This window comes from Panicum virgatum, chromosome 1N, assembly GCF_016808335.1.
Source record: "Panicum virgatum strain AP13 chromosome 1N, P.virgatum_v5, whole genome shotgun sequence".
NCBI lineage: Eukaryota > Viridiplantae > Streptophyta > Magnoliopsida > Poales > Poaceae > Panicum > Panicum virgatum.
Window position 1 is genome coordinate 3452535 of NC_053145.1, and position 18654 is coordinate 3471188.

At 46.9% G+C, this 18654-nt stretch overlaps 1 protein-coding gene across 3 annotated transcripts; it reads right to left on the reverse strand.

The window, feature by feature from the left end:
* Window positions 1-4295: 4295 nt before the first annotated feature.
* LOC120654626 (achilleol B synthase-like) lies at window positions 4296-14413 on the reverse strand. Of its 3 annotated transcripts, XM_039932201.1 has the most exons (19): window positions 14331-14413; window positions 13827-14025; window positions 10728-10916; window positions 10511-10600; window positions 10094-10288; window positions 9877-9961; window positions 9633-9799; window positions 8825-9013; window positions 8524-8637; window positions 8014-8136; window positions 7808-7930; window positions 7469-7567; window positions 7137-7193; window positions 6952-6998; window positions 6719-6862; window positions 6462-6639; window positions 5601-5681; window positions 5433-5516; window positions 4296-4784 (listed from the first exon to the last, which is right to left on the reverse strand). In XM_039932201.1, exons 2-19 carry the CDS (start codon window positions 13836-13838, stop codon window positions 4656-4658), a joined length of 2106 nt encoding a protein of 701 aa, XP_039788135.1. In that variant the 5' UTR covers window positions 13839-14025; window positions 14331-14413; the 3' UTR covers window positions 4296-4655. The 3 variants fall into 3 exon arrangements, with proteins under 3 accessions (XP_039788135.1, XP_039788136.1, XP_039788137.1); XM_039932202.1 differs by lacking the exons at window positions 13827-14025; window positions 14331-14413 and adding an exon at window positions 11039-11427; XM_039932203.1 differs by lacking the exons at window positions 13827-14025; window positions 14331-14413 and adding an exon at window positions 11039-11427 and having other exon boundaries at window positions 10688-10916.
* Window positions 14414-18654: the final 4241 nt, after the last annotated feature.

Sequence of the window (18654 nt, forward strand, 5' to 3'; positions counted from 1 at the left end):
CCGGTTCGGAGTCCGTTCGCTACTATAGCGCAGCACGATAGAGTACCCGCTGCAGCTCGTTTTCTACTATAGCGCAGCACGATAGAGTACCCGCTGCAGCTCATTTTCCTGGAAAACGGTACTGCAGGACGCGGTGCAGGATGGGGTGGCGTACCCACGGCGGGCAGCCTCAAAGCAGAGCTTATAACCCAGCCCGTTGCCGGCGGAGAGAATAGCCAGCGTGGTGAGCATTTATGGCGGGCGGTGGCAGCGGGAGCAAGCAGGCAGCGCTGTGGCCAATGGGAGCAGCACGCCCACGAGCGCAGCAAATGAGGGCAGCTCGCGCGTGCAGCAGCCGACTAGAAGCCGGCGTGTAACAAGACGCCCGCTTCACCTTCTCTCTCCATTTCTCTCTCCGCCAGCGATGATTTTTCCGACGTGGTTGTGCTCCCAGCCCGCCTCGCTGACCTTATAATACCTGCTCTCAGCGCCACCTTGGCGGATAGCTGACGCCGGCTCCACGTCATCTTCGCAGGTAGCTTGATGAGCGGGCAGTGCCGGCTGCGAAGGGGCGGCGCCATGGAATACAAAACCGCTTGATAATCGCGATTATCGGTGAAATTTATCATTACCGATGTTAGCTGAAAACGTAAACCGACTGGAATTTTGCTGGATTTCAATGGAAAATTCAAAATTTTAAAAAAATTCATAAAAAGTAGAGAACTTATTTTTATAAAAAAACTAGACATTCCCTTGATTCCAGAATGTTGTCACATGTTGAAAGCAACAATTGTTTGTTTAGGGAAAAAATATTTTTATCGATGATGCTGCAGCTGGGAGGGAGCGAGGGAGCTGTGCTCGTGGCGTCGATAATCGAGGTAAATCGTTGATTATCGATTTGTATCGGACGATTTTCAGTTCAGCTTAGCTTCTTTTTTATTTTTCTACTCACCGATTTGGCCAAATATACTATATTGGTATACAATATTTCTTGGATGGTTGGTTGTATCACAGATATAAAATCTAGGCTACAGTATTAGATATTAGTCCTGGAGAAAAGTTTATTGTTGTACAAAATGCTATGTTAAATAGGATAATAAGGTGCATGCCTTTACTTTATATTACATGCCTAAATGGTACAAATTAAGAGTGAGTACCATTTATTCATAGCATAATTTTAACACAGATATGGTTTGATTTCTCTTCTTGTAGGTGAATGTCCAATAATTAGGACTTACTTTGGGAACATGGAGCGAAGATTAGCATTGGCTTCAAGTGCAAGTATTATCGTGTTGAAAAGGTGGAGGAGGGGCAACCCATGCCACATAACATCATGGTCAACCCATGTCACAACGGAGGACGACAAGCAACCGACGTCGATCTGATCCTCGGGAAGGTGATAGCTCCAGCTCAGTAAGTTCAACCTTCAGCTATCCACGTCCACCCTACTACCCATATCCATACCCACAACCATACCCATATCCGTACCCACAACCATATTCACACCCACCACCATATCCAAGCCATTTCATTCAACTACCGGTACATCTTGACATGAGCACTAGTGGTCAGATTGGTGAATTACAGGTATGTATGTATCTATATTACAATTTCATCATTATGTGTTCCCCTCTTATTTAAGTTCATTTCAATATTTAGGAATATTATTATGGATATCACAATTACCAACAAGAAGAGACCGAAGAATGATTAAATTGATATGCCGAATGCCTTCATGTATGGACTATATGCTTGCTAGTTTGTATGTAGTTTCTATAGACTATGTACTCTTGTTTCTATACATTATGAGGTTTGTATGAACTATGCACTCTTTTGTTTCTTTGAACTATGAAGTTTGTATGGAATATGTACTCATTTGTTTATATGGACTATACACTTCGTGGTTTGTATACATGTGCAAATTCATGTGTTTTATGCAATTCATGGGCAAAATATGTAAACATGTTTATTTCTTAGGCAATCCCATATGTAAAATTGTGCATGTATGTGTAATTTATTTAATATAATATAATACATAACCTAAAAAATTAAATGCTATCAAACCTTTATATTTTTTCCACTGCCAAAACACATTTTCAGTAGGCGAAGCGATAAATCGTTCGGTTTGCATCGATTATTGACGATAAATCGTCAATTTTCATTTTTTTTTTTGAATTTGGGTCCATTTACCTATCGGTTTTGGCGATTTTTTACCGATTTTCAATCAATTATTGTTACCGGAGCTCACTGATAAATGCTGTATGGCCGGTAATGTATCAGCTGATCCGCGGCCCTCCTTCCTCGCGCGTGGCTCCCCGCTCCCCCGCTGGGCAGGCTCGTAACGGCGAGGGGACGGGCTGGCCGTGTTGGAGCTCCGGCGAGCTCCTGACGTCCAGGAACACGAAGAACACACGCACACAGGGAACTTCACAAGAACACAAAACGCTCACGCGAGAACACGATCTTGGTGGTGGTGCTGCTAAACTTGGCAGCGTTTTCTCATGTATTAGTGAGAATATAAAGGACTCTCTACTCCTAATCGTGGACAGTGAACTGCTCGCTAAGCGCGGCATGCCGCTCCGTTGGGCATGCCATCCCGCATCCGGCGAACAAGCCGCGCACAACCCTGAAGACGCGCTCTGCATGGTCTGGCATGCAACGAGCTCCTACAGACTCGGTCAGCCATAACATGGGCTGGCTTATTCGACTGCTAACTAACCTAAGGGCATGTACAACAGCAATTACTAAGTCGTCTATATACGGTTTATCTCGTTTATCAAGGTGATTAAACGTGGAAACGGCTTGTGCCGTCGTGTCGCGAGACGACGGCGTTGGCTCGTGCTCCGAGAGCAAATCGACGCCGAGGAAGCCGTTGTACACGCAGCTTCGACTCAACTACGGTGGCGAGAGATCCGGTGTGCAGTGTGCGCACGAGCATTTTGCTTGCCGGAGGTGGCTTGCGCAGCCGCTCGCGCCTGCTCGCCGGAGGTGGCCTGCGCCGCCGCTCGCGCCTGCGCGCCGGAGATGGCCTGCGCCGCCACTCGCGCCTTCCCGACGGAGGTGGCCGCTGCGCCGCGCCAGCTCGCCGGAGGTGGCCTGCACCGCCTCTCGCGACTGCCCGCCGGAGGTGGCCGCTACGCCGCGCTTGCTCGCTGGAGGTGGCCTGCACCGCGCTCGTGCCTGCCCGTCAGAGGTGGCCGCTGCGCTGCGCCCTCTGGCTCACGCGCTCGCCACCACGCCGCAGCCTGCTCTGCTGCTCTCCCCGGCGGACTCAACAGAGCCAGAGGACGAGAGGACGAAAGAGCTCACAGGAAGATAAGGTTGGGCCAAGAGATAAGGTTGGGGGCCTCGCGAGTGTAGGCGTGCAGTGTTTTTTTTTTAATTTTTTGTTAGGTTTTAATTTTTTTTCTGTTCATCTTCTTTTGATTGATCTCAATTGTTCCAAAGAAGCAACAAAAATGCATACAAAGATCTTATTTAGATTAGATTATGTACACATACATTAATTAAATAATTTATAGACGACCAAATAGAAAATCCGTTGTACAAATTATCCATTTACTGTCTGTGTACGCTGTTCAATGTATTTACAGACGGCAGCTGTGTGTACCATTGTACATGCCCTAACGAGTCTTGAGCCTGAAGATGTGTGTGCATTTTTTTTATATCTACTCCCTCCGTCCTGAAATGTAGGTCATTCTGAAGTTTTTAAGACAGATTATAGTTGTGTAGAAAAGACTCTACTACCCCTAATTATTATGCATTGGAACTCTATTTGGGTCATTAAATATATGCTAATTAAGATAGCATGCCATTTCCCCATGCATCTCCCCCATATGCACCTTCCATACATGATTGCATGCACATCTTTCTATTGAGAAAGACCCGAAAATGTTGCACAATTAAGATGGTTGGGTCTACTTTCAACCTAGAATGTCTTATATTTGAGGACAAATTTTGAGTCCTAAAATGACCTACATTTCAGAACGGAGGGAGTATCTATAGACCCAAAAACGTTGCACAATTAAGATGGTTGGGTCTAAGTTCCCTAGAATGTCTTATATTTGAGGACAAATTTTGAGTCCTAGAATGACCTACATTTCAGGACGGAGAGAGTATCTATTTCAGGCTGAAGATATTTAATCTAACACTTTAACGTTTCACGTTTGGCCCATCCTTAGGAATGGGTTGAGAGTTTCTTTTTTTTATTTATGTATCAGAATTGGGTCTGAATGTTCACATGGCACAAAATTTAACACTCGAGAAAAAAAAAAGTGTGTAGTACTAGAATCTAATGGTGCAACAATGGACACATATTTTTTAACGAAAAGTATGGACACGTATAATTCTTGCAAATTGCAAGGGTAGGCAGTACAAATTAGACATGGATGACAGGCCAAAGACATGAAGTGAACTGTAACTAAACTTCTTACATAAGCCTCCACGTCACGAAAAGACACGGAATAAAATTAAAGCTGATGACACGGATATGCTACTTGATTCCTTCCATCTCATGTTCTTCTGTAATGCGTCACTACAGTACTACACTGCTGAATGCTGATGCAACAGTCCAACACTCCAACTAGCTAGCATCAGTCTCGTATTATGCATGTGATACGCTGATACATGGAAACAGCTTTACACCTTCACATCTTTTGTAGTTCGTATGTTCACACTCACATGGACCCATTAATCTTGTGTGCACGAAGACAGCGACGATATTCCCCAAGAGCCCAAATGGGGAATATGTTACGGTAGTTTGGGTAATTGAAGAAAAGGGAGCAGTTGAAGCATCCCACATGTTCCTGCCATCAAAATGCAAGCACAGTAAAAAAAACAGATGGACCTTGGATAATCAAAGACCAACACACCACATTAATATACAGAATCATGATAGTTCACGCTTTCCGTACTACAGGATACCTGTGAAATTATGCATCGATTACAAAGCCAAACAGATTATTTCAAAATTCACCGCCGGCATACCAAAAGAAGCATGTCAAATTTATAAGGTTACTAGAATTAGACACAATAATAATATCTGGAACATCACCTCAATACCGTTTTGAGCACGCTAACTGAATTGCAGTTGTGTGATTACGGCCCAATATATAGGCCGAGATGATTTTTTTTTTGGGGGGAGCATGTGCAGTTGTGTGATTACTGCAAGATGTATAGGTGGGTTTTTTTTTTAGCATGTAAACTGAAAATATATTGTTACACATTCTAGTCTGTAGTCACCCATTTGGGCATTTATATGATCACAGATTCATATGTGAGAAAAATGGATGTTTCATTCCTGTAATAATTAATATGCAATATGAATGGTGTTGCAATAGTCGTCCTCAACACTATATTTCATTAAAATTCTGTTCAATCTAAGAGGAGCATAACAAACTTGCTTGCTCATAGAAGCCACCATTATGAACACAAGCAGAAAGCCAGAAACATACTTGTTGGGGAAACTCTCCTGTCTCCAACTTCATATTGATCAATTCTTTTGCAGCATGATGCAGTGGTGTTGGATCTCGTTCAAACTGGTATTCAAACAAAGGTATGTGACTAGATTGATGAAATGCATATTATTGTCAAAATTTAAATCAAGTACTAGCAAATTGTACCTGTTTAGCATAAATTAAAGCCAGCATAGCCCAAGCTGTATTGACTGCATGAGCGCGGCTACCTTCAATGTTCACATAAACCTATTTAGTATTACAAGGAAAAAGAAAAAGAAGTTAAAAGACAAAATGCAAACTCTTTGATAGTCTAATATAAGTTTGCCAATGCATTAAATAGTGTGCCCTACCCAGATTAGCTTGAGGCTCTGTTCTTGTTGCATTAAATACTGGAACAGGAGCAGTTCTTATTGCGAAAGAAACTGAGTAAGATCGGCTTCTAAGAATATTTAGATTCAATGATTCAGTAAATCCAATGAATGACTAATGATTGAAATCCATTTGGATTATTCAGATTCACCATGGAGTATCATATGAGTCGATTTGTTAGTATAAAAACTCGACCTGCGAGGGGCAAGCCCCCCCTCCCCCCCCCCCCCCGGCATTGCATGTAAGAAGAGGCCTTCTCACGCAGGCCGAGACAATCCCCGAACCCCCGCCCCCGCCCATACACCGGCCGCCAGACACTCGGGCCGTCACCCACGTGAGAACGGGTCGTCCAATCGGGCCGCTTGCCGTGTGTAGGTTTCGGGGGCAGGCGAGGGGATTTTTTTACCCCCAGCCTGAAATTCGCTCCCACCGGGAATCGAACTCAGGACCTAGGGGGGGTGCCGCCGGAGTGACTAGACTAGCTGACCTAGCACTCTTTGGCTCGATTTGTTAGTATCATGTTAAATAAGAATTAATATTTAACATTATTGGATCATGTTAAATAAGAATCCAATGAAAAAAATTGTATCCTTATCAGTATTCACCAGCAAGAAAAACCAGAGCTAGAGAGATCTAGAGAACACGAATGAGAAGTACCTTTGTTTCATTTGATACATGGCTTTCTCCCCATCCACCAGTACTGAGCTGCTTTGACAATAAAAATTGGCAAGCTTTCCTGATGGAAGAGCTGTTCTCATATGTTCTTCCAGAAGCAACTAAACCTTTAATCGAAAAGAAGGCCCCATAGGTAAAACATACACCCCAAGTGCCTAACCTGCCAAAAAGCTATGTGTGTTATCAACTCTTGAACTAAAATTCATATGAGTAAGGTAAGTCAGCAAATGATGACAAACCAGGAACCATCTTCCTTTTGTCTGCTCTCAATAAATATTGCTGCCTTTCTGATAGATTCATTGATCTCTTCTGTATGATAACTAGGGTATAACTCTTTGAACAGTATCAGAGCTTGAAGCACGGAGGAAGTGCATTCTGGGTAACTGCCAATGTAGTGAGTAAATTTCTTTAGCTAAACTGGAAAGTTCGTTACGAGGCTTTTTGCTAACAATACGTCATTTGCATCACTTACGGATAATCAACGACCATATTGGGAAAACTCTCACAAGGATTTAGAATCTAGTTGATTAACAGAAATATGTCAATACAGTGGACTGGAAACAGTAAATGAAAAAAAGGCAAGATAAAAAGTACCGATGCATCTTCCTAAGGGAAAATTACAAGAATATATATGAGCAGAAGCTTGTAAAAACTTACCTCTATCCAAGAAGAAGTTCTTTTGCACTCGTATGTAGAAAAGGTACCATCTTTGTTCTGCAGCATAATGATTAGACATTAAAATATGATCTTCACAGCTTAGAACAACAACTCTGACAAAACATATAGTTAATAAACTTAAAATTTATTTGACTGACTGCTAAAAGGTGAAAAAAAATTCATAAAAGCACAGGGAGCCAAGAAAAATTATGCAGATTCTAATGAAAGATGTAATGTTCACTTTAGTTCCTTAACAGAATTATTCAGGGGCATGAACGAATGCATTGAATTGGAACATCGTTTCAGATGATTCCGTTTAAGAGAACTCATACCATAAAAGATAAAAGGCAATCGGCAGCATCATACAGCCTTTCTCTTTCTATCGGATCACCAATATGGTTGCTTGCAATGTTTGACAGCAAAAGTACAGCCTGCAAGTAAAGTTAAATAAGTTCCTTTGTATAGTGAAGTTTAGAAAGTGTGGAAAAATTAATAGAAGAAGGTATGGAAATTAACAACTGAGAATGCTGAGTGTTTTATAAGATTGCTGTTTACACACTTTACATTCACTAATTAAGATTAGGTTATGTCGTAACCTAGTAACCTGTCGGATCACTAGTTTTACTTGTCCAAATTAAGGCAAAATAAAAGGTGAACAAGAATCGAACAACCTTAAGAGCTTCTCCTGTAGTGTCAGATACAGCCCATCCGTTGTCTGCAGATGAAAGAGTCCATGATCCCTTCGATCTATGGCGATGCCAGTAACTTTGGTCACCAGGATGATTCCTCAGAACCTGTGAGTACACAAATACATGTCATGTCACATAATACAGTTGTTTATTTAGTACATGGATGATTTGATGATAAAGAAAGAAACCTGTGAATGTTTCATGAACTCATAGGCTCTCTGGATAGTTGGAATATACTCGTTGACAAGATCCGTTGCACAAAATGCTTGAATTATGAATGCTGTCTCCCAGCTCTGACAGCCATCATATACCTATCGCGATAATACAGCAGATTCCTCAAAATATAGTTATATGTTCAATAAATACAACATACTTATCATCGTACCAAGACATTTCTACTCTAATTTTAATTCACAACATATCATATCTCTACTGTCTACTAAATGATGGTTAGGCGATGCACATCCCCTGCAATTTAAAGGAAACATTAACCAGTGAGCTCAGACATACTTGCAACATGTGCAACAACCATTGTTGAAAGTAAATTTAACGTTACTTATTACTTGTAAAGTTGGAGTAGTGACATCATTAACTAGCCAATGGAAAATAACTATGACAGCAATTGTGCACTTACTAATCATATAGGTATAACGATTCTAGCAAGTACTAGAAGTGCATGAAACAGGGAAAACTTATACCTGTGCCTTCATGCCATCTTCTGAAAGCCACAAGAAATCAGGAATCCTTGCAAGGTGGTGCTTGAATGCATTTGAATTTGGATTTTCTACCCAGCAGCAGACCATGTTTAGAGCCTAAATTGCAAAGTAACAAAATGGGCACCAAGCACCAGTCCAAAGATGCACATGATAGTTAAAAAGAACCATTACAACAGAATATATACTAGATCATAAAGCAAAAGGATCACTAATAAGAACACCACAACAGAATGGTAGTACAACTTAGGTAAATTTTGAGGAGTCAACTTTTCCTGTTGTTTACCTTGTTCACAGCGCATATGCAAACATACTGAGTGTTCTCATCTTCATAATGTATATGCTCCATGAGGTTGTCCAGGGCTTTGTCTCTCAGCTTGTTGACAGGCCAACTGCTAAACACTGGTTCCACACACCTGTAGAGTGAGGTCCAAACATCATTCTGCAAGTCTGTACGTGGACAGAGGAGATCCTCCTAAATTTACAGGAAAAGAGAAGCTTAAGAAAAAAGACCCTTCATATCAGTTAGAACATTCTTGTGAGTAGAGCAACCTAAGGTTCTCTTACAGTTTTACATTGTGACAGTTTACATGAAAATAAACAAATTATATTGCTAGTTTTATTGTTAAGATAGAAGCTTGGAACTATTAATTATTTTTATTTTGCACACGTGTGGAGGGAGAGGAGGGGACGGGTGTATGCATGTTAGGGCTGCTAGTCATCCACACTCTAGTAGTCTTGTATGCTGCAGCCCAGAGCCCACATCTGTCCGGGAATGAGTCCTTTTAAACGACAGGCTATCCAAGAACCATAGGCTAGTCATAAATCAGAATCAGCCCATCAAATAGATCCTGCCCCACATTACACCAACTATCCAGACGATTTGCCCAGACCAATTAATCTTTACTTTGTTTACCACAGAAAGTGACATATCAAAGGGAATTTCAAGGATTTATCAATCTGTAACTAGGTGCTTGAGAATTTTGTGGCAAATCTATCAGCTGAGTGGAAAATTGGCATTTTTCCAATCATTGAAGGCATGTATGCAGATGGTGAACTGATGGAACTGTAAAACTGGAAGAAATTTGACAAACCTTTGCACAGGCGTTATGGGCCTTGCTCCAATCGATCTTGCCATAACAAGTGCCATAAATCTCCTCTCTTAGTGCCAGTATAGTTGGTGTAATCGGCCCAACAAATTTCTTGCCGTAAAGATAAGCCATTGGCAGATACACCATACGGGTTAAACACCAGAACTTCCCTAAAAGAACAGAGCTTAAAATATGTGTCCAATGTATTGTACCCTGGAGGTTGGAATTGTATCATTACAAGGAATACCTGGATGAAATGGCAGAAACCTGGGAACCAACCATAGTTCAGGGAAAATTGGATTATTTCCAGACCAATCATACACTCCAAGTATCTTCACTCAATCCATAAAATAGCTTGGGTCAGTTATAGTGATACTAGGGAATTAACAATACAAGTAACATGGTACTCCCCCCGGGTTCTAAAATGTAACACAACATAATCACAGATATACTCTGGTGCATACCGAAAGCCATATCTTTCCCCATTGGGGCACTAAAGTTGCACCACCATGGGATAAAATCCAAGCACGCCCTTTAGCCAATGCACTGTCCTCGTCGTTTGGTTCCTCACCAAGAAGCCTCAAGGTGATGTAGTTTGAGCATGTTCCAAACATGCTGCTTGAGCCCAAGATAAGTGTGCCCCATCCACCATCTTCATTCTACATATTATTCGTTTTGGAGAACAAAAGAAGTTAACTTAGTTGGGACCTTATCCAAACTGTGCATAAGCGCACATGTCTCGGTCTAAACTTGTATGAGGCCTAAAAGCATTGGCAAATAATACAAGGTTGATTGGAAAATATTTTAATCAATTTAGCTAAAGTCAGAACAAAATGCTACTAGTCTACCAGAGAAGTAAGTCTAAGAGAACAATGACATACCTGATGATTGTAGATGTAGCGGCATATCTCACGGCGATGTTCCGGTGATACAACAACGTTCAGTGAATTAGTGACGTGCAAAGCAAATATCTGCAAGTGAATGCTTACATATGTTTTATCCTTGTCACTTGTAACTAACAGCACTCAATTACACAAAGGGAAAGTAAAGAAAAATACACATAGGTGTGTTGTGTGTAGAAAAGTAGGAAAGGCGCACCAAGCCGGGCATTATGAACATGACCCCGCTGAAGTCACCGGGCCAGTGCCCATCACTCGCTTGCAGTGAAGAGAACTGATCCAGAGCTTGCCTCAAGGAGTTCAGTGCAATTTCTTCAGTGACTGGCTCATCCTTCTGAAGCTTGATGCGTGGCAGATCCCGTCGTTGGTGGCTGCTTTGCTTTGCACACTGCAAGAATCAAGGTTGCGAATTGCCTGACATAGGTTTGCTACCAGATATATGACTAACAACATCAAACAATGGGAGAGCGGAAATCGACGAGAACGAGCTTGCCCGCCACGGAGAGACACCTTGCGACTTGCGTTCTAACGGCTTCCCTGGCGACCGCTCTCGCCGCAATGGCAGCCCCCCACCCGCGCTGCCTCACACGCGGCCTCCACGAGGGTCTCCTCCCCGCCCCGCAGCGGGCCCTCTAGCCGGCGATACATTCCTCTTCCTCCGCCGCCGCGAGACTCACCGCTCGACCACTGACAGTGACAGTGACAGCGCGCTGCTGTATCCTGACCGGCTGGCCCATGGACCCGGCCCAAAATGCCGGCTAAGAATGGCAACGGGTCGGGTTCGGATCGGGTTGAGTCTCCGTGCACCCAAAATCGAAATCCGAAATTGAAACCCGAATCCGAACCCGAAACCGATTCGGGTGGAAATCCATCACCAAAACCAAACCCGCGGATACCCGAAATCCGAATGGATACCCGAAACCCGCGGATAAATATACACATATTCACATGTATAAGCAAGAGGCAACAAATAATAAATATTTTCATGACTCAACTTTCAATAAATTTAATAGTCTAAGTAAACAAATTATCATTAACATATTATAAAACATGAGTTTTAATTCTAAATAATTTATTTCGGATATCCATTGGATATCCACGAGTGGAAACCAAAACCCGAAACCGAACCCAAACCCGAACCTGAAAACCGTGGGCGAAAAACCAACACCAAACCCGAAACCCGAAAAACCGAAACCCGCGGATATCCGCACCGAACCCGATCCGCTGCCATCTCTAATGCCGGCCTCCTTGTTGGGTGGAGAGAGACACCCACAACAAGAGAACGAGCCGTAGGCCCCTAGCTCGGTTGGCTGGGTTCGTCGGTGGAGCGCCCGCCGTCCGCGTTCGAGCGCCGCTCAATGCGGATTTCGCACTCGGGAACAGTAGATTCCCTAAATAATCTCATATGAGTCTCTCAACGCGTGGAGTCACAAAGGGACTGCGATGCGCCCATCGCCGGAGCCTCGATGACTCTAGTAATCTCTCTAAGGACACGTCTTGGTATCTGTGTATAGTTATGGGGCTGGTTGTATATTTGTGGTGTGTGTGAGGTGTGCGTGTGTGTGGTGTAGGTGTGTGTCTGTATACGAACAGATGCTACAGCTGTATCCAGATGAGAGGTGTTAAAAAAATAAAGACACCCACAACGGATGGAAAAACTTTTACTAAAATATCGGCCATGGACCCAATTAGACCTGATCATTCATCGGGTCGGGTTCGGGTCGGGTTATTTTGGGTTTCGGGTCAAAAAATATTGGCCCATGACATAGTCGGGTCGGGTTCGGGTTGGATCGGGTTGGTCCGCAATTTTGTGTGTAGTTTTCGGGTTGAATCAGTTTTTTTGAGTTTCGGATCAAATATTTCGGCCCGTACCCGACCCGTCACCTAGGCGAGTCGGATCGGGTTTATCGGGTCGGGTGGCCCGTGATAAGCCTAGACCCAATTGATGAGGTTCCGGCCTTATTGCCCACAAATTTCATTTGGGCGGGCCAATGGTGGGCCCCCTCCCCATTCCCACGTACATGCCAGATTAGATTTTTTTTACTCGAGTCATAGGTCTTTCGGGAGTGTTGATCGGGGCCATCTTACTCTATTTTTAATTTTTTTAAAAATAATTTTTTTCTAATTATTAATTTTTCTCGCACTCATCATATTCTATACTGACTACCAGTTTGCCCACGCGCCATATTTTTAGTCCTTTTTTACCTTCCTGAGCCCTCCTCTTTCTCCCGGACTCCCCCCCCCCCCCCCCAAAGAGCTCTCGTTCCCTCCCCATCTGCCCCTCCTCCCTTACCGGACCCGAGCGCCGCCAACCCTCCGCCCCCACCCTCTCTCGCCGGTCCTCAGCACTCCTTCGTCGCCGGCCCTCCGCCCTCCTCCCTTTCTGGAGCGGTGCACGGTGGACAGATCCAGCGCGAGGAGGCCGAGGTCAGGAGCGGTGCGGCGGCCGGATCTAGGGCCCGTAACGGCACGCGGTGGCCGGGGCAAGGAGCGGCGTGCGGCGGCCAAGTTCGGCGTGAGGAACGGCGGCCGGCCAGCAGCTCGAGCTCCTTCGTCTTTCCTCCGGTTTAGGCCCACGGCAAGGCCCCCTCGGGCGCGGGCGACCAAGCCGCGTCGGGCGTCGGTGGCCGGGGTGGGGGTGGGTGGGTGGCGGCGGAGAGGGGCGCGGTGGCGGCTTCTGGCGAGGGTGATCGAGGCGGGCTCCGCGCCATGCAGGCCTATCTCGGAGCAACGCTAATATGGATGATCGTGATGCTTCCTCTATTTTACCATAGGACATACAATACCTCGGTGCAGTGTTTTTTTCCTTTGTATTGGTACTGGAGGGAGCTTTAAAGTATCCTGATGCGGAAAGTCTGACCCTGAGCGTGACCCCGAGTGACATGTCGCAAGCAGCCTACCTCTACAGGATTTCGTGTTTTGGGTGTAAAACCGTTCCTCATGTGTGATACAGTCGAATTTATTACTGAAATAATTATTTTGTTCAGAATAAATTTTTAATTGTTCTAGCAATAAAAAATATTTCATTTTACATAGTGATTTGACTATAAGTCACACACGTGTGATTCCTAACATTTGCCGGTCTTTTGGCGAATCTTTATTTATAACAGAAAAAGATCAAAGTTTCAACTCATGAATCCAAATGTTCTTGACCCAGAAACTGACATTTTTCTCATGATTTTGGAATTTTTTTCTGTGCTATATATTTTTTGCGTGTATTTTCACTCAGAAATCCAGTGTTGATGAGTTCATACGTACGCGCGCGTGTGATGACTGACGAGTGACGAGACAGATATACCTGCATGCGCATGAGGAGGTCGGCGGACTCCTTCCTCTGGATGCGGTGGTCGGCGAACTCCAGGCGCAGCCTCTCCACCTCGGCGCGCTCCTCCGGCGTGCCGGCGTCGGGGTCGAACTCCCACACCGCGCGCCCCAGGAAGCCATTGGTCGACCGCAGCTACGGGCCGCCGCCCTCTGCCACCTCCAGCCTCCACATGCTTCTTGGAATACATACATCGAACAGACTAATTATTATTAACGTGTTTTTTGAAAAAAAACAGCTTTATTTTACTCTTCAAATGCGAGACCACCGGCCATGGTGTCAAAGGGTTCTAAAATTTGAGTTCGATAATCTAAGAGCCGGATCTTAATTAAAAGCCGGGCTCAAATTTTATACAATTTTGAGTTAAAAATATAGAAAAGTTAAGTTGGATTGTGAAGAAATTACTATAACTATAATCTGTTATGCATGCGGTATAAAATAGAAAACAGAAAGGAGTGAATAAAATGCAAATGCGAGCACCTCGATCTTGAACGAACAATGCTAGAACGAAGAGGATCGACGACGCTAGCAAGAAGTAGCAGCGTCGGTGTAGGCCTGTAGCTAAGCTAGGCTAGCTAGCGAGGAGGGATTATTTAAAGGCTCCGAGCGAGGCGTGTGTACGTCGTCGCTGGTGCCTGATGATCTGATGTCGCGATCATCGTCAGCCGCGCCTACAGCCCTAAATCCACGACCCTAAACTCTAAATAGAATGATTAGTTGGTTGTTGGCACGCAGCTATACTATCTCGCTGCTCTTTTTTTTTCCATATACGCACACGATTCTGCTCAGTTAAGAAGATGTTGATCGATTTGATTTTATTAAGGCAAGAATCCGCAAGAAGAAGAAGAAAAATGCAGCCTCTTTATTTCCTGAAGCGAGCAGCAATCATACGAGCAAATTTATTGGCCATGCACGAGATGGGACTTGTGCCGTTGTGCCACTACTGTCATGCATGCCCTTGCTGCCATGTGTGGTTTTGATTGATCCGTCGCTCTGGCAGTTCAATTTATTTTACTCATTTCTTAGAAATGGGTAGCTTATCTATCTTCCCTAAAATAACCTTAAATGTTTATCTTTCATAAACAACTGGTAATTCAATTTTATCATCCATGGAGGGATCAGGATTAAGCCTAGATCGTACATTTATGGAGTTGATCGGTGACCACAGTTAGGTTAGTGCCTTATACGACTGCATGGCTGATTAATGAGTCGATGTCACGTTCAACACCGACTTTATTTCTTGACAGGGACAAACAGAAAATACTTTGTGTCGGTACCCTGTAGCAGGGATATCCACTTTTACTGTGGCAAGGCAGGACCCGCGTAGTTATCCGTAACTGCGCGCAAAGGACGGAGTAGTCAGGCCCCACGGGTCAAGCTCTTTCCTCACCAGGCCAATGGCCCCGGACCCGTTCCCCGCCTGGGGATGGGTCCGGAGACGCCACGTGTCTCTAAGGAAGGGAAGCTCCGAGCTGACAGCCAAGGCCGCGGACCCCCGTAGGGGTCCGGGGCCTCCTGCGTCCATCCGGACCCCTTACCGCGTGGGGGTCCGGAGCCGCCACGTGTCCCGGAGGTACGGGCGCGGGCTCGTGCGCGAGTCTTCCGCTAGGAGACTCGCCCACCCACCGCATTTAATGCGGATGGTTGAGGCGTGCTCTGTCGCCGCGGCACGCGGGACAGCTTTTGTCAGGCCTCACTGTGCATCGCGTATTACCAAGGTACACAGTGCAGCCGCCTGTGCTGCACCCGCGCAGAGCCCGTCTGCAGCATTAAATGGACACGACGGCACGGCACTTTTCCATCACGCCGCCTTCACGTCGTCAGGCAAAAACCCGGAGAAACGCTCCGGGCCTTCATCTCGCGCTTCACCAAGGTACGGGGTATCATTCCTCGTATCTCAGATGCATCTATTATCACTGCTTTCCGTCAGGGGGTACGTGACGAGAAGATGCTCGAGAAGCTGGCGACGCACGAGGTGGAAAGCGTCACTACGCTTTTCTCCCTGGCAGACAAGTGTGCCAGGGCCGCTGAGGGCTGTGCATGGCACTCAGCCCCCCCAAGACGAAGACACCAAGGCTGGTGGCTCCGGAGCTATCGCTCAGGGCGGTGGCAAGAAGAAGAAGAACAAGAACCGGAGCCGTGGGGAACCGCATTCTGGCGGACCAGTCGTTGCAGCAGCAGCGCCAGCAGCGGCGCCGGCTGCGGCAGCAGGGCTGGGGGCCAGAATGCACATGGCAAACACCCTCGCCCGCAAGGTGGAAGCGGAGGTTCATGCCCAGTGCATCCCACCGCTCGCCACAGCGCCGCTGACTGCCGTGAGATCCAGAAGCTCGCGAAGCGGGTCAGTGGGCGGCGTGAGCAGTCCTCCAAGGACGGTTCACCCCCTCCTCGCCAACGGCCTGGCAAGGAGAAGGCCTCCGACAGCGGAGCCGCTGCTGGGGAGAAGGAGCTGGGGTACCAGTCCCCCGCTCGGGAGCTGAAGGGCGTCTACCACGACGATGACTCCGATTCCGACAACGGCGACCACCGCAAGAAGCTGTACGTAATGTACGGCGGAAGCCGGGAGCTTGTCTCCCGGCGGGACGTGAAGACCCTTCGCCGAGAGGTCCTTTCAGTGAAGCCGGGGGTCCCGAAGGCGGCGCCTCACCAGAGGTGGATGAACACCACCATCTCTTTCGGGCCATCCGACTGCCCGGAGAATATGGCCGGAGCTGGTGTACTACCCCTAGTCACCGTTCCTGTCACATCCAACGTGAGGCTCTACCACATGCTGATCGACGGTGGGGCTGGCCTCAACGTCATCAGCTATGCAGTGTTCAAGCAGTCGCAGATCCCGGAGTCCAAGCTGACTCCCCCTCGCCCATTCTCCGGAGTGGGCCCACATCCGGTGTTCCCTCTGGGAGCATCACATTGCCGGTCACGTTCGGGACCGAGGAGAACTTCCGCACGGAGAGCGTTCTGTTCGATGTTGCGGAGGTGAACCTCCCGTTCAATGCCATCACTGGCCGACCGGCACTCTACCGCTTCATGGCCATTGCTCATTATGGGTATTTGGTCTTGAAGATGCCTTCCCCTGCCGGAGTCCTCACCGTGCAGGGTGACCGCACCGCTGCCGTCGCTGCAGTTGAAAGACTGCATGCTCTGGCGGCAGAGGCAGCACGTTCCGAGGAGGATCCATCCACCTCGCAACCCAGGGCACCTGCAAAGGCTCCCAAGGTCCAACCGTCCGATCCGGACCATGTTCCCGTGAAGACGGTGCAGATTGGAGCGGACTCCGCCAAGACCACTCGCATTGCGGGGAACCTGGAGGATAAATAGGAAGACGTGCTCATCGCTTTCCTCCGGGCAAATGTCGACGTGTTCGCCTGGGAACCGTCGCAGATGCCCGGGATTCCCAGGGAAGTGATCGAGCACAATCTGAGGATCTACCCTGACGCCACGCCGGTGCGCCAGAAGCCTCGGAAGCAGTCCGTGGAGCGGCAGAACTTCTTCCGCGAAGAAGTCCGCAAGCTCCTACATGCTGGCTTCATCGAGGAGGTCCACCACCCCGAGTGGTTGGCCAACCTGGTCGTCGTCCCAAAGGCCAACGGGAAGCTTTGGATGTGCATCGACTACACCAGCCTCAACAAGGCATGTCCTACAGACCCCTATCCTCTTCCGCGTATCGATCAGATCATGGACTCCACCTCCGGGTGTGACCTTTTGTCTTTCCTAGATGCATACTCTGATTTCCACCAGATTCAGATGTCTAGAGAGGATAGGAAGCATACTGCCTTTGTAACAGTAGATGGGTTTTATTGCTACATTGTCATGCCGTATGGTCTAAGGAATGCCTTATCCACGTTTGTACGAGCTATGAACAAAACCTTCTGTAATCTAATTAGAGACATTATTGAGGTTTATGTCGATGACATTGTGGTCAAGACTAAGGTAGGGTCAACACTAGTGGAGGACCTGTCCCTTGTCTTCGACCGGCTCCGCGCCACGCGCACGAAGCTGAACCCCGAGAAGTGCATCTTCGGCGTCTCAGCAGGGAAGCTGCTGGGTTTCCTGGTCTCACATCGAGGCATCGAGGCAAACCTAGCCAAGATCAAGGCGATCGAAGCGATGAGGCCTCCTGGCCGCATCAAGGACGTCCAGAAGCTTACTGGATCTCTCGCTGCTCTTAGCCGCTTCATATCGAGGCTGGCTGAGAGGGCCCTTCCCTTCTTCAAGCTATTGAGGAGGTCCGGTCCATTTTCTTGGACCGAAGAGGCTGAACAGGCCTTCCAAGAACTGAAGCAGCACCTCACCTCACTGCCAGTATTGGTGGCTCCAGAGCCCGGTGAGCCGTTGTTTATGTATCTTGCTACGTCTGCGGAGGCAGTCAGCATGGTGCTGGTCGCCGAAAGGACGGAGCAAGCTCGCCAGGGGGACACCAGGGTCTCCCCGGCCAAGGATGGTGAGCCGGACCCCGGACACGGGGGCCTGTCAGCCTCACCCCAGCTTAAAGGTCCAGACCCCGCACAAGCGGATCCGGAGGAGCCTCGTCCCAGTGCGAACCCAGAACCGCTGGGGGCCCAAGGACCTGATGTGGTGGATAAGGGCGAGCCGGACCCGGTAATTAAGGTCCGGACCATCCAGAAGCCAGTTTACTACGTCAGCAAAGTCCTCCACGAGGCGAAGGCCAGGTATCTTGAGACGCATAAGCTTATCTATGCGATACTTATCGCATCCAGGAAACTGCGCCACTACTTTCAGGCACACCGAGTTGTCGTAGTGACCTCTTACCCGCTAAGAGCGATCCTGCACAACTCCAACGCCA

Coding starts and splice junctions, on each gene's coding strand:
- LOC120654626 (XM_039932201.1), bottom strand. Junction 10,601..10,727: donor TGTTCATAATGCCCGGCTTG/GTGCGCCTTTCC, acceptor ATTCACTTGCAG/ATATTTGCTTTGCACGTCAC. Junction 9,800..9,876: donor GTTTCTGCCATTTCATCCAG/GTATTCCTTGTA, acceptor CTGTTCTTTTAG/GGAAGTTCTGGTGTTTAACC.